This window comes from Tribolium madens, unplaced genomic scaffold, assembly GCF_015345945.1.
Source record: "Tribolium madens isolate multiple individuals breed KSU strain unplaced genomic scaffold, Tmad_KSU_1.1 Scaffold_19;HRSCAF=116;Tcas5.2_LG9, whole genome shotgun sequence".
Lineage (NCBI taxonomy): Eukaryota > Metazoa > Arthropoda > Insecta > Coleoptera > Tenebrionidae > Tribolium > Tribolium madens.
The window spans coordinates 5,759,546-5,773,419 of NW_025400983.1; the positions used below are offsets into that span (position 1 = coordinate 5,759,546).

Here is a 13,874-nt window from a genome sequence, read left to right on the forward strand (position 1 = left end):
GATGTTTGGCAATAAATTTTGTGTAATTGATTGAAATGAGCTCAAAGTTGATGCATTTTATAAATTCTTCTTCAGCTTTAGTTTCAAAATTATTACTTTTTCAACTCATTTCCGAGGTTCTTTCTCATTCATGTTTATTTTGTATTCTTGTAAATTTTTTGGTATAAATTAAGAATGTTCAGCAAACGTGCATTAAATTGCGTCTATATTTTAACGGGCCCTTATTCTAACTTCCTGCTTGCGAACTATTCGTTTCCAAATTTCGAAAAGCTGTTAGTGTACCGAATTTGTTCTTTTTTTCTTTCTTTTTTGGTGTTTCGTCTCTAAATTTTCTTAGACGATTTTTTGTGTTGACGTTTAATGACATTGTTTTCAAATTAATTCAAAAAACCGGAACTGCCAACTTTCTTTATTAAAATTACCATGAATGAATTTACTAGTGATGCCAACGTTAAGACTGTTTGGCATTTCCATTAAAAAAAACAGACTTTAGAATCATATTCATGCCGTCTCTTGCTAGAACAAATGATAATTGTATCTGAAAAACAGTAGTTTATGACTATTAATGAAACAGTGGTTAGTTTGGCAACTACAGTCATGGGTTTCCAAAAATTAAATAATTAAATTATTTTTATTAAAAGTGTATCCAGTGTTCTGTGACTTTTGTATATTTGGGTGCGTACATTAGGCGCAAGCCTCGTAAAGTTATGTGAACCACCCTGATTTCTACTACCAAACAAATATTAAATCTAAAACTTTATTACAGGTTATTCACGTCTACGAGCTGAAAAACGGGGGCCGAACCACGATTAAAGCAACGGAAATATTCTTCGTCTGGCCGGCTACCACAGCAAGTGGGGAAGATTTTCTCTACTTAGTGGATCCACCACACTTTTCCTTTACGGAAAATTTGAATCTGAAATGTGGCCCAATTCCGGCCAATTACCGTGACTTTGAAGTACCAACACGGAGGAAGTCAATCTGGGAGTTGTACGACATCGACGTGTCCACTGACACAACATCAGAGAAATTCGTCTCAAACAAAAACCAGAGTTACCAGAAGATCGGGTCAACAATTGGGGGTAAAATCGTCAAAGGTGACGAAAAAATCAACAAAGAAGTTGAGAAATCGGGCGATAGCTCGAATGTCTTCGACGTGAGACACAACAAAACGGCCCACACGTGGCAGAGCTCGGCTCGAGTTCAGATTTTTGAGGCTGCGGATGAGACATCGGGGCGTTTGAGTGGGAATTTCCGGCATTTCAGACTTGGAGGGAAACAGTACGCTTATCGATGTCTCAAATCGGACCAAGAAGTGGATTGTGGTACCGATTTTGCATTCTCTCGGGTGGATTTGCCCCAACTACTGGAAACTTCAAATGTTCAGTACCAGGAAGAAGGCCACATTCGGTACTCATGTCTCGACCAAGACTCCTTCGGTAATTGGCGCAAAACCGAATGTGGACGAGTACCCAAAATCCCTCTTGTACCCACAGTCACGGAAGGGGCCACAAGAGTACAAATTTTTGACGCTAACGAAGAAATCGCAAGACAACTAGACAGTCGCAGTTACAAACGACAGAAAATTGACGGGAAAGACTTCATCTATCGGTGCTTCCGGCGAGTCAACGGCCGGGAAGAAGAAATCGATTGTGGGGAAAACTTTTCGTTTTCGAGTATCGACCTTCCGTGGATTTTAGAACAGTCAGGGATACAACAAGAGGGTAATATTCGGTATGCGTGTCTCAAACCCGACTCCAGTGGTAACCTCCGGAGTACCACGTGTGACAATGTTCCCAAAATTCGAGTCAAAACCCAAATTATCCGGAATTATTGGGGTTCCAATGACACTCATTATTGGAACAACACGGGAGTTTTCGAAATCGGCCATCGAGACTCAATCCGAGTCCAGGTATTCCAAGGTGATGAGAGTTTAAGACGGCAATTGGAAGGTGTGTACCATTTGCAACCCCTCCGAGGGAACTACTTTATCTACCGGTGTTTCAACGGAAATGAGGAAGTTTCCTGTGATGAAAGCATCTCCTTGGCGCGGTTCCACAGTTTGGCGATTTTGCAAACGACAGGAGTCCAAGCAGACGGCAAAATCAGGTATGTCTGCCTCCAAGCCGACAATTACAAGACCTTGCAAAGCGTCGCTTGTGGGCACCTCCCATCGATCCGTTTCAAACCCCAAGTGATTCAAACTTCCTGGAAGTCGAACGGTACTCACTATTGGAACAACACAGGAGTGTATAGAGTGTCCCAAAGGTACGATTTTACAACAGTCCAGGTGTTCCAAGTCGGAAGTGACCTTACCGAGCAGTTGGAAGGTACTTACCGTTTTGAAAAAGTCGACGGTCAAGTTTTCATCTACCGCTGTTACAAGAATTTACTCGAAGTTGATTGTGGCCAATTCACGTTGCTTAGCTTAGATTTGTTGCAATTGTTGCGAAGTGTTGCAATCCAACAAGAGGGGAGTATTCGGTTCTTTTGCCTAGAAATGGACAGTGCTGGAAACTGGAGAGGGGCGAATTGTGGCCGTTTGCCCCGAATTCATTTCACCGAACCCAAAAAAGTTATAACGCAAGAACACATCTTGAAACGGTGTCTCAAGTTGGTTAATGGAAACTGGCAGGAGTTGGATTGTAGGTCTGGGTTTCACTCAAGTGATGGTACTTTTATCGAAGAGTGTTACCAGACGATTAACGGTCGCAGAGACAGGATTAACTGCACACAAGTGCCCCCGGGGAGTACCTTTGATTACGTACAAACCAGCACTCGATACAACCAAGAGACTAGTCATGGTAGTCGCCAAAGCTACCGCCCATCGTATGGTAGTGATTATAACTACAACCAAGGCCACGGTTATGGTAACCAATCGTACAGCTACGAAAACAGCTACGAGACTGAGCTCTACGAAGACGAAGACGACGATAAGGCCATTTCGGGTTATATGAACCCCCACGATGTCTCATCGACGGAACGTCAATCCGGCCGAAGAGACCCAAAGACGTATGGAACGTACGGCGAGTCCAGGAACCAAGGTCTTGGTGGTGCCAGCCAAGGTCTTGGTGGGGCCGCCCAAGGCCGCGGCTTCACTGCGGTTGCGCTAGATTTGGGCAATTTGGGCGATTCGCACTCCCATTGGTCAGAAACCCACCACGTGACACCCGTTTATAACAGCATAGGACGCGATAATGTCCCAACGGACGCTCCAAGTCCCAGAAATTGGCACCATGGGAGGAAAAAACGTCAAATTATTGGTGACAGTCACCCGTCCATTGCTGGTATTAAAGAAGAGTTCCCGTGCAAGAACCTGGGTTGTGTTTACATGAGGTGCACTATTGAGAACCTACAACACGGGAAACCCTTGACTATCGCTCTAAGAGGGCGATTGAACGCAAAAGTGTTGAGAAATGTAATTGTGACATTTGATTGGTTGCCAGAAACGTGACTGTGTTTTGTTTCAGATGAAATTAGACAACGCTTTGCAATTTTCGTCGATGATGTTGGCACGCGTGCACAAGGTGCCCCATCTGGTGTCGTTGAAAGGCAGTAAGCCCGTCGTGAAAGAGGTCGAGACTGCTGTTAAAACACCGGAAGAGATCAAGTCCGAGACTGTGCCTCTGTGGGTGGTAGTACTGTCAGCGGTCGCCGGTACGATCATCCTCCTACTCATCATCTTCCTGTTGTATAAAGTGAGTAGTTTGGAGTTTTGTGGTGTGTTGTTGCTAAATTAGCAAATTTCAGCTCGGTTTCTTCAAGCGAAACCGGCCTTCGAGCGCCCCCGAACGACAGCCACTGAACCGCAACGGTTATCACCATGGCGACGAAGCTCTGTGATTCCCCGGTAGCTACATTACTGCCTTCAAACCAAAAGACTTCCACTTAACTTATTGTCCTCGTGTGAATGTATAGTTGAAATGTCCGAAACGCCATCTCTATTTAAGAAGTCATAACAGACTAATTTTTACATTAATACTTACTAAAACTCTGTTTAGTGCCTTATTCACTAGTGCCACTTTGCAATATTTTGCAAAAGAAACTACGTTTGTTATGATAGGAATTTATTTAGTCGTATCGAACGGTCAATGTTTGTAAGTACTTAGTTACAATTTGTTGTTTTGCCACTAATTTAATTAAAACGAAAAAGAAACGATTGTTTGTTGCCGTCGAAATTTGTACATTGTAATTTGACATTGTAAATAAAACTATTGATTACGTTAGATCATTCTTTTATTTTTTGTACTAGGTAAGTACGTTAAAAAAATGCGATACAAAAATAATGTTAGTGAATTAAAATCATTGCACATACAAATAAACGTATGGTACATTTGTACTTAAAACATGGACGTGGCAAGAGTGTCACTAACACAACAAATCTTTTTAATGTTGGAATAAATTTCAACAACATGTAAATCACAGGCTTTGACAATGACGTCAGTTCTGCTATAATCGATATTTTTATCTTCCTCTTAAAAAAATCCTCGATTAGATAATTATCACAAAGTATTAACGTCTAGGCTTGACAATGCTGCTCCCTAGTGATTAAATTTCCACAACTTCTAAGATTTATAAATATCTTCGATGATTACAGTAATGCAGAAAAATTTTTTTATTCTAAAAGTGGTTCCGTATGAAAACAGACAACGGCTTTTTAAATTAAAAAAAATCAGTCATAGTTATTTATTCGACGAGTTTGAGTGTAAATCGGACGGATTATCTCACCGAGTGGGTTATATCATCCACGAGGTGGAATAAAGCGTCCGATTTACACTCAAACGAGTTGAATACAACATTTTATTCTTCGAATTAGACTCAATAAGGTTTAAACTTGCTTTAAATCTGTTAAAAATAATCTGACGTTTCGTATTGAGAAATGCCAAACAGTTGTCAAAACTCTCTTACACGGGAGAAAAACAGTAAATTTTGACAGTGTCGAAGAATAAAATAAATAAATAACTTTTTGTAAATCTCAGAAGTCGTAAATTAAATCCGAAGACTATAAAAAAAAACGTTTTTCAAAAAGCAACGGTTATAGATATCTACATATTATGTATGTCTACACAATTTCGTCATTTGGACTCTAAAATAACGCAACTAAATAAAAATCTGCTTCATAAACGAATATCTGTAAATTTTTTCAAGCGACAAATTGTGGTTTTTAAACTTCATGAAAACGTATAAATTCGCAACAATAAATAAAGAAATATAGTATTTTAAACTATTACATATCAAGTATAAACATGATGATCTTAACAATCAATTTCTTTCAATTTAGATTTTTATTTTTAGTGATTTTTATGATTAAAAATAATTCAATCTACCCCTGGAAAAGCTATAAGAGCCGATTTTCGCATACTCTAGGATCGAAAAATTAAATAATTTATTGTGCTTCTGTAACCAGTCTGATAAAAACTTTTCTGTAGCTTTTACATCTTTCAAAAAAAAATTCATGTTCACTATTGTTCAAAAAATTATTATTTATGTACAAAATACAAGTGGGTTCTGTTAGATTTTGACTACGTCTCCTGAGCTTTCTTTCCTAAATGAACACGAGTGTCATTTTATTATTTTTTTGCTTTAATTAAATTCGATTTTTCATTTTTCCATTTAAATTAAAATGGGTGATTACGAAACACTTTTCAGTTAGGTATAATAATTTTTTTTTCTAAAACAGATGTTAAAGTGAGATTTGTTCCACTGAAATACTGAAAATAATAAATTAAGTAGCAATTTAACCACAACGGTAAATAAAATAATATTTTAACAGCAAGGGCAAAAAATAACATTTTTTTTTAATATTGTAATATGTTATAATACACTGTAGAATTTTTTGCATTTTTCTACTTTTGAAATCACTTATTATACATATCATCTGCGATTTTTGAAACACCATTTTACCTACTGCATTTGGTGTTTTCAATTTGTGCAAATAGATGAACCAAAAGTAGCGCAAAAAATTCATAATTTGATGGGTATTTTTTTAAAATGCGAACAAGTCGATTTTATTTTTGTAAATAATACATTTTCATTATACTATTATTTATAACGTCAATGATTTTTAAGTAGTGACGTTATCAGTGTTTTTTTAAATGGCAACCAACATTTTTGTTTACTGTTTTTGGTAATATTTTCTTTTCAAAGGATAGAAGAATGTGCCTATTACAAACAACAGTCAACCAAATTGTTGGTTGAGATTTAAAAAAAATTAATAACGTCATTACTTAAAATGTTACAATACTCTCAAAATGTAGCATTAACTATAAAAACAAAATCGCCGTGTTTGAGGATTTTTTTGGAAAATTACCCATAACAATTTATGTATCAACTACGCAAAATAGGGTTTTAGGGGACGAATCGTAATTATTTAATTAATGACGAGGCGACGTAGAAGCCGAGCCAAAAACTGTTTTTGAGTACCTAAAATAACCGTTTTGCGTACTATTTTATTGAGTCCGGAAAAGACTCATTTTAAGGACTAAAATGAGTCCCTAAAACAGCTGTTTTCGGGAGCGTATACAAAAAAAATATTTGTGCGTTATCTTTGGTTCACCCTGCACACCACAACAATTTAGAAATGCCTGAAATAAGCTTAACAATAATTTAATTCTTATCCGATATTTAATTTTTCGGTGAATTTTGCTATCAGGCTTTTAACCCCCATTCATTATTTTGTTAAATTCGGTAATTTTTAAACTAAAATTGTTCAAACACCAATTGAACAAAAATAAATCCCAATTCTAAAATGCAAATCAAGAACAACAAAATACAAACGAGTTAAAAAATAAAGTGCAAAAAGCTAAAGACAGTTTTTGTTACAATCAAAGGCACACATTGTAAAAGTGGACACAAAATGATTCTGAGGACATGACAAATGTGTAAAATTTCACATTTTAGTGTCTTTTTAATTCAAAGAAATTTTTTTCTCATTGAAAAAGAGCATTTATCAAACGGTGACGAATGTAGACCTATATTACCACAAATCCCCTTTTTTATTAAAAATAGATGAGCTATGTTTTTAGAATATCTATCGAAGTCAGTAATTCAGTACTTATATCGTTTTGCTGCTAGTTGGAATGGGTATTTTTTTTATAAAACCAAGTCCTGTTTTTTAATTGGCGCAGTTAGTAGGATTCGCAAAAGTCTTTTAAACGGCACTTCTTTTGCAAAATTCGTACGATTTAACGTTTAATCTGTCAGGAAATTTTGTCGACAGTGGAGAGATTTATATTTTCTCACTTTCTTTCTTTTAACCAAAAATTTTGCAAATTATAACGCAAAGAAAATAATTGTCAACTCAAATAATATTCCTTGATCAGTAGTATCTAAAAATATTGGTTAGCACACCCTGTATAAATTTCATAGATCAACGAATGCTAACAGAAAAATACTAAAAACGCAAAAAAGTATAAAATGTCTTAATTTCGCTTTTTCATAATAAAATTTTAACACCAAATTGTTTGGACTAAATCTGCCACGCCCATGCTTCAAAATAAAAACACAAAAAATCCAATTGCATTATCACATGCAAGTGTTAAAATATCAAAACTGCCAAAACTGGCCGTATTTTTCACAGCTTTGAGCTTAATCAATCCTTTTTCAAAATTAGGCTAATTCCAAGTAACGATTTGATTTAGTATAAAAATTAGTGTTTAAACCGAGGTAACAATACTGAAATGTTCTAGTCTAAAGTCCTCGAAACAAACTTAAAAAAACACTTGTCTCGTTGTATCTCTATTCTACGATAAACGACACTTAAGACACCTCCTCAATAACCTTATCTTTAATTTCAGACTTGTAGTGATCCAATTCTTGAGCACACTCTTGGAGTAGCATCATGTGGTCCATTTTCTCAACAGTATCCTTCAATTCCGACTCCCACACCCCATCCATACTCTCCCCCTCGCCCCCATTGACCGGCCGCGTTGCCAACTCTTTAAATTTCACCTTCAACTCATCCAAATCCTCGACAAATTCCTCCTTTTCGTCCTTTTCGCTCACCGCCGAACTCGACCCGCAACTCCTCAATTCGCATTTCTCCAACTCCAGAGTGAAATCCGGCAACGAGGCGTGATTCTTGTTCGGGATTTCGACGTGCGATGGCGCTAGTTCGGCCCCCACTCCCGGTTCTCGAGGCCCTCGCAGGATTTCCTCGCTGACGCTGCCTCGTTTCAAGTGGATCTCGTTCGAGATTTGCTCGAGTTGTTTGAGAGTTTGGGCGTAGGAGGATTTCGCTTTGACGATGTCGCGTTTTATTGTCTCGATGCGTTCTTTCTGCGTGTTGAGCTGCTGTTGGCAGAGGGATTTCTCGTCGAAGTAGGGACGCGATTTGATTATGGACTTCTGGAGACGGCTTTCAAGCTGTTTCACACAGTCTTCAGCGGTTTTGAAGATGGTAGCGCGACGTTGGTGCTCGCGACCGCTTTCCGCTTTTTGATTTTCCGCTTCCATGACCTGGAAAAATCACAAGTACATAAATTATTTAGATTGTGTTTCGCGAGTCGGAAATTTTATAATTATTTATGAAAATCATCTCAAAACTTTAATTTCTAAAAACAAACACCAGGTAAAGTGTGTAATTATAATTATAACACAAGCCTGTGGTGGAAAAGTCATTGTCGTGAATGTAAATAGTGATTTGTATAATTTTTTAAATGTTGGTCATTGAAACAATTAAAAAAATCTATCACGTACAATTTCTTAACATATTTTGACTAATTCTGACCTTTAGTAGAGTAAAAACGGTTTTTATATACAATATACCGGGTGGGGCATCCGTTACGCCCAAAAAGAAAATCCCCCACTTCTAATTAAATAAAATTGTTGAATTTTTTCACACTTACCTGGGCATTATTAAAGTACATGCTCTAATTTTTGGGTAATTTTTCATTCACAAACAAAGCCAAAAAAAAATAAAAACTAATTTTCACCCAAAAAATTTAATTCTAGTTTTTATAGTGACCTACGCAGATTCACTTCCTACAATTGTTTACAAAATCAGAAAAAAAATACCAATTAGATTTTGAATTAAACGCAATTTTCCATCTTAACATTGAAAATCATTTTTATTTATGACCTGCTACTTGTGCCATCGTAAATTTAGGTGACAATGGGGAACTGCAGTTTTGGTAAGATTCCAAGGTTTACAACAAAAAGACCCTTTAAAGCGGTCGGCTACCAGTAAATGATTCTTTTGTTGGCAAATTATACCATTTTGTCATAAATCACGGGTCTGGTTTGTGTTTAAATAAAAAAAAAAAACATTGTTTGGATAACCAAGTCAAAATTTGAAATTGTGATATCAAAGTTTGATGCGCTAACAGGTACAGATTCATTTAGTGTAAAAACTTTATAGGCAAATTAACAGAAAGTATTCATAAAACACACAAAACTATTACGGACTCATTTATTATCCAAAAAAATTAGAAAAATTCTCAAATTATACCCTATCAATAATTAGTTAGGTATATGAAATATTGCCAGTTTTAATTAATATTAAGTTGCGATTTATCAAGTGCGCGTAACCGATGCCCCACCCGGTATACAATCAATTTTTATTGCCAAAAAAATGCAAAAGTCAAAAACAAAACAAAATTTTATCGTCAAAACACTATCGACCTTAAGTTTACAAAAAAAAAACGTAAAAAAAAATTCGAGACAAAGAAAAAACATTGTCACAAGACCTTTTTTATATTTATTCAAAGTTTTCTTAATTTTAGTTTTCATATTTATGTATTTCTGGTTTATTGGAATAACATTAACACATTATTAACATTAAAATATTAATTTTTTTCCAATTTTCTTAAAGAACAACCAATTTCTAGGTGTTGGTAGAAAGGTTTTATTTTTATTTTTCTACCACAATCATAGGCAAAAAAACTAAAAACACTGTAAAAATTCCACACCAAAGTCTCACAAAAAATGGAATTTCAATTTTGACTTATTGTGTTTTTGCTTATAAAATAATAATGAAAAAATATATATATAAAAAACACAAACTATACTAAATTGTAACAATATTAAAACAAATTCAATTTCGAAAGCCCCGCTATCATTTTCATTATTGATAGTGCTCATATTTTCTCATCGATCCAAAAGAAATAAGTGTAAAGTAAACATAATTATGAAAAATGGCTGCAACAACGCTAATCTTGAAAATTTAATATTAATAGAGGTATTTGTAGTAATCAATAGACTCTAAACCTTGATATTAGGTTCTTCAAGTTCAAACATTTTCCACTTCCAACATTATTTTCATATTTATGGAGACAAAGTACAAGTAGTGTTTAATATAAAAAACTTCCACTTGTTACTATATGAAATTACATTACCATAAATATGCTTAAAAATCAAAAAATTATTGTTTATTTTTCGATAAAACAACAAGACGTCCCAAACATAAAACCTTACTCCGCCAAAAATGTGTCTGCCTGAAGTATGTAGTACCAAACGATTGTAACAAAAACATACAAAAATAAAAGTCTTAAACAGTTTTCAATCTTTTATTTTTTTATTTCTAAGTGAGACAATCAGAATACATATAATTTAAATGGTTGTACAGAAATTTACAGATTACAGAACTCAAAATAACTCAACTGATTTTTATTCAAATGTTTAGAGTAAATATAAATATAAACAAAGTTTGCACCGTTTGAATACTTTATTTTAAAGTTTGCATTGCTGATAGCTGGTCACACTTGAGGTACTTAATGAATTCGGTGGTTTCTTTGACGAAAAAATTTATACAACATTTTTGCCTTTATCATTTTTTCTAATGAGAACACTTTTTTCCATGATTTTTTGCTAATTTTAACTCATTCTTTTTGAAACCATGTAATAAATTTTGAAGAACCTCGAAACTTGAAATGTAGAAACTGACACAGGATGAATGGCACTATTAAATTCTCGTGACTTTTCGATACTTTAGCCTAAAGATGATACAATAAAGAATCGAAACATGGTGACGAATTTAATAGTTTCATTCATCCTGTGTCCTATAACACCAGTTTCTACGTAATAAAGTTTCTTTCTAATAGCGTCAAAAGTTTACATAAACTTAGGGGTTAAAGCCAAAATGTAATATTTTCTTGTAAACAATTTAGTGATTTGTGACTTGGTATGACGAAATTTTGCGCAAAAACGAAGTTTTCAACTTAAAAATCTGCTTCAACCCTCGAGAAAAGCAAAAATGACATCATTTTCCGCTTAAATCTGGAATATTTCGGCTTATTTTTAACATTTTGAAAAATAATTGCGTTTCTAGCTGAAAAACATAGTAAAACGCTAGAAAAATGTAAAAATACTGTAATTTTGACAAAAATTGTTATGTTTTTGTGTGTTGTACTAAAATCTCGGTAACATTTTAGTAGAAAACGAGTTTAAGAGTATTTTTAACCAAATTTTGTGGTTTCTCGGTTTATTTTTGTCTTAATTTTGTTCAGTAGCTAGTTAAATCGAGTGAAACAAACCAAATGAAATCAATATCAATCCTTTTTGTGATTTTTAGGCGGACAAGAGATTTTGCAAAATAAATGAACCTCTGGTTCAAAAACGAAGTGGGTCAAGCAAAACAAGCTCAATTTCAATTTAGTTTTGTAATGGTTTAGTCTGTTTAAACAAAATTTTTCTAAATTTTTTGTTTTTATCCGTACTTATAAACACTTGAAAAAGACTAAAATAACACCATTTTTGGACACTTTTGGCTTGTTTTTAACGAAATTTTGCGAAATAATTGTGTTTCTAGCTGAAAAGCATTCGCAAAAGGCAAAAGTAAATTGCCATTTTCAACTCTGTTCAGTAAAATCTTGTAAAAACAAACAGAACAATTTTTAACCAATTTAATAATTTTTTGGTTTCCTTTTTTGAGAAAATTTAGCAAAATAATCAAGTTTCTGGTTGAACAACGTGGACAAAGCTTGAAAAGTATAATTTATTTTTAATCTAATTTACTATATCAATATTGAAAAATTGGTGTTTTAATTTTTTGTTGTAACAGTTTTTTGTTGTAACAGTTTTTTTTTTCATTTACAAAAAATCACCTGACATTAATTAAATTTTTTATGTTTTCAACAAAGCACCAGACTAACATAAAAATCACCAGATCTGGTAAAATTTTACCAAACCTGGCAACACTGCTTTTATCCTCTTAGAATTTCTACACAACTATAAAAACCATCCCTGTATTACTATTAAAAACACTGAACTGTTATTATTAATGCACAATGCCCAAATTACGTTTTATTAAAAATATTCAAATAATAGAACAAAATGTTTGAATGTTTTTACTAAGAACGATTTTTCATGATTTTAATGTTGTCAAGCTAAACATTTACATGAAAATATGCGTTTCTCATAAAATTTTCATAAATATTTGTCTTCTTCGAATCTCACCACTAAGAACCATAATAACTGTCTAAAATAATTATAGTTTTCGATCCGCAGTAAATTAAAAATTTCGACAACAAATGAAACATTTATCTCAATAACCAGAAAAGATATTAGTCATAAAAGTTATTGTAGATACAATACACCAACTCGTAAAACTCGTGTTATTTTCACGATAAAAAAAGCAACTAAACTATTGTTACTAATGTCAGATATGTTAATCACTTTTCAAATATTTTGCATAAAAGTTTCCACAATCACAAATTTTTGGTTTTACGTTTTTTTATTACAGCAAGATAACAATAAGTCTGTTAACCTTCTGCCACAATTTTACAAAAATTAATATAAATACAACCTTAGGTAAACAAACAAAAGCTTTTGTTCATTCCCTTCGTTACAAAAATGGTTTAAACGCAGTTTAATGTAATTAAATAAATAATATGCAATAACATAAAATAAGTGATTCATAATTTCTGTTCATTAATCTTCCTCGTTTGTTCAAGGCAACCCAACACTAACAAACAACAGATTTGCAATGCAAATCTGGGCAAAATAACCAGATTTAGAAATTTTACCATAACATATTACTTCGACCGTTAGCCCGTTTTTGGTCAGTGCTTCACACTGAACTCTAAACCCCCTCAACCATAAAGCGTAACCTTCACATCATGAAATGCAAATTCAAAACTCACTTTAATTGTGGCATGATTGAGCATCTCCTGCCAGGCATTATCAAACTGCCACTCGTGCTGATTACTCAGAAACCTCTGTTCGGCCAAAGCCACTGTTTCCTTGGCCGCTGCGTGAATTTCTACAACAAACAATAAGCATTTCTGGTAGAAATTCACACCCAAAGTCACCATTAGCTCTCTGGAATTGGACTGCGGCTTTCTGGCACTCCTGCTGTGCCTTTTTCGCTATCTCCAACGCTTCGTAATAAGGCCTCGCTCGCTCGATACAACTACCGAGTTTTTTGGACAAAATTTTGAGTCTCCGAGTTGACTCATTTAGGAGCAATCGGAAAGTGGTGTTGGCTTCCTGAAATGTGCGGTTATAGCAAAGTTTAAGCTGCAAAAGGGGGCTTACATCGTATTCTATTTCTAGACGGTTGATTTCATCTGTTGTGGTGTTGAGCTTCTCGAGTTCGATCTGTATTCGAGGGTCCAATTCATTGTCTTCGTTTTCACTCATCTTTGATTGAATAACAACCTATTTTCAGTCTTACGATTGTTGTATCACATTTTAGTCATGTATTGTAATTGTATGGGGAACTAATTAAACATAATTGTGTTGGTAATGACGTTAATGCTATTTTTATCACACGTGATGTCAACACACCGAAACCATTCTACAAGACGATCTCACCAGGACTGAGAAATATAACACAACAATTAACTCAAAAGTAAGTATTTTATCAGATTAGAAGCACAACACAACGAAAAGGCAAACGTCACACTGGGAGAAAGTTGGTTCAAGTGCAGACCACG

At 34.5% G+C, this 13,874-nt stretch overlaps 2 protein-coding genes across 4 annotated transcripts in view; one reads left to right on the plus strand and one right to left on the minus strand.

Moving 5' to 3' along the window:
* The window catches only part of LOC123014408 (integrin alpha-PS2), a 71,012-nt gene extending 66,786 nt beyond the window's left edge, over positions 1 to 4,226 (plus strand). For all 3 annotated transcript variants that reach the window (XM_044413509.1, XM_044413519.1, XM_044413528.1), the window contains 3 exons: positions 767 to 3,418; positions 3,471 to 3,698; positions 3,751 to 4,226. In XM_044413509.1, coding sequence (XP_044269444.1) covers positions 767 to 3,418; positions 3,471 to 3,698; positions 3,751 to 3,843 — 2,973 coding nt within the window. In that variant the 3' untranslated portion in view covers positions 3,844 to 4,226. The remainder of the gene's footprint in view (positions 1 to 766; positions 3,419 to 3,470; positions 3,699 to 3,750) is intronic.
* A 2,288-nt stretch (positions 4,227 to 6,514) lies between these two features.
* Positions 6,515 to 13,867, minus strand: LOC123014443 (SH3 domain-binding protein 5 homolog). The gene is made up of 4 exons (XM_044413576.1): positions 13,474 to 13,867; positions 13,248 to 13,425; positions 13,080 to 13,198; positions 6,515 to 8,457 (listed from the first exon to the last, which is right to left on the minus strand). Exons 1-4 carry the CDS (start codon positions 13,576 to 13,578, stop codon positions 7,759 to 7,761), a joined length of 1,101 nt encoding a protein of 366 aa, XP_044269511.1. The 5' UTR covers positions 13,579 to 13,867; the 3' UTR covers positions 6,515 to 7,758.
* Between the last annotated feature and the right edge of the window lie 7 nt (positions 13,868 to 13,874).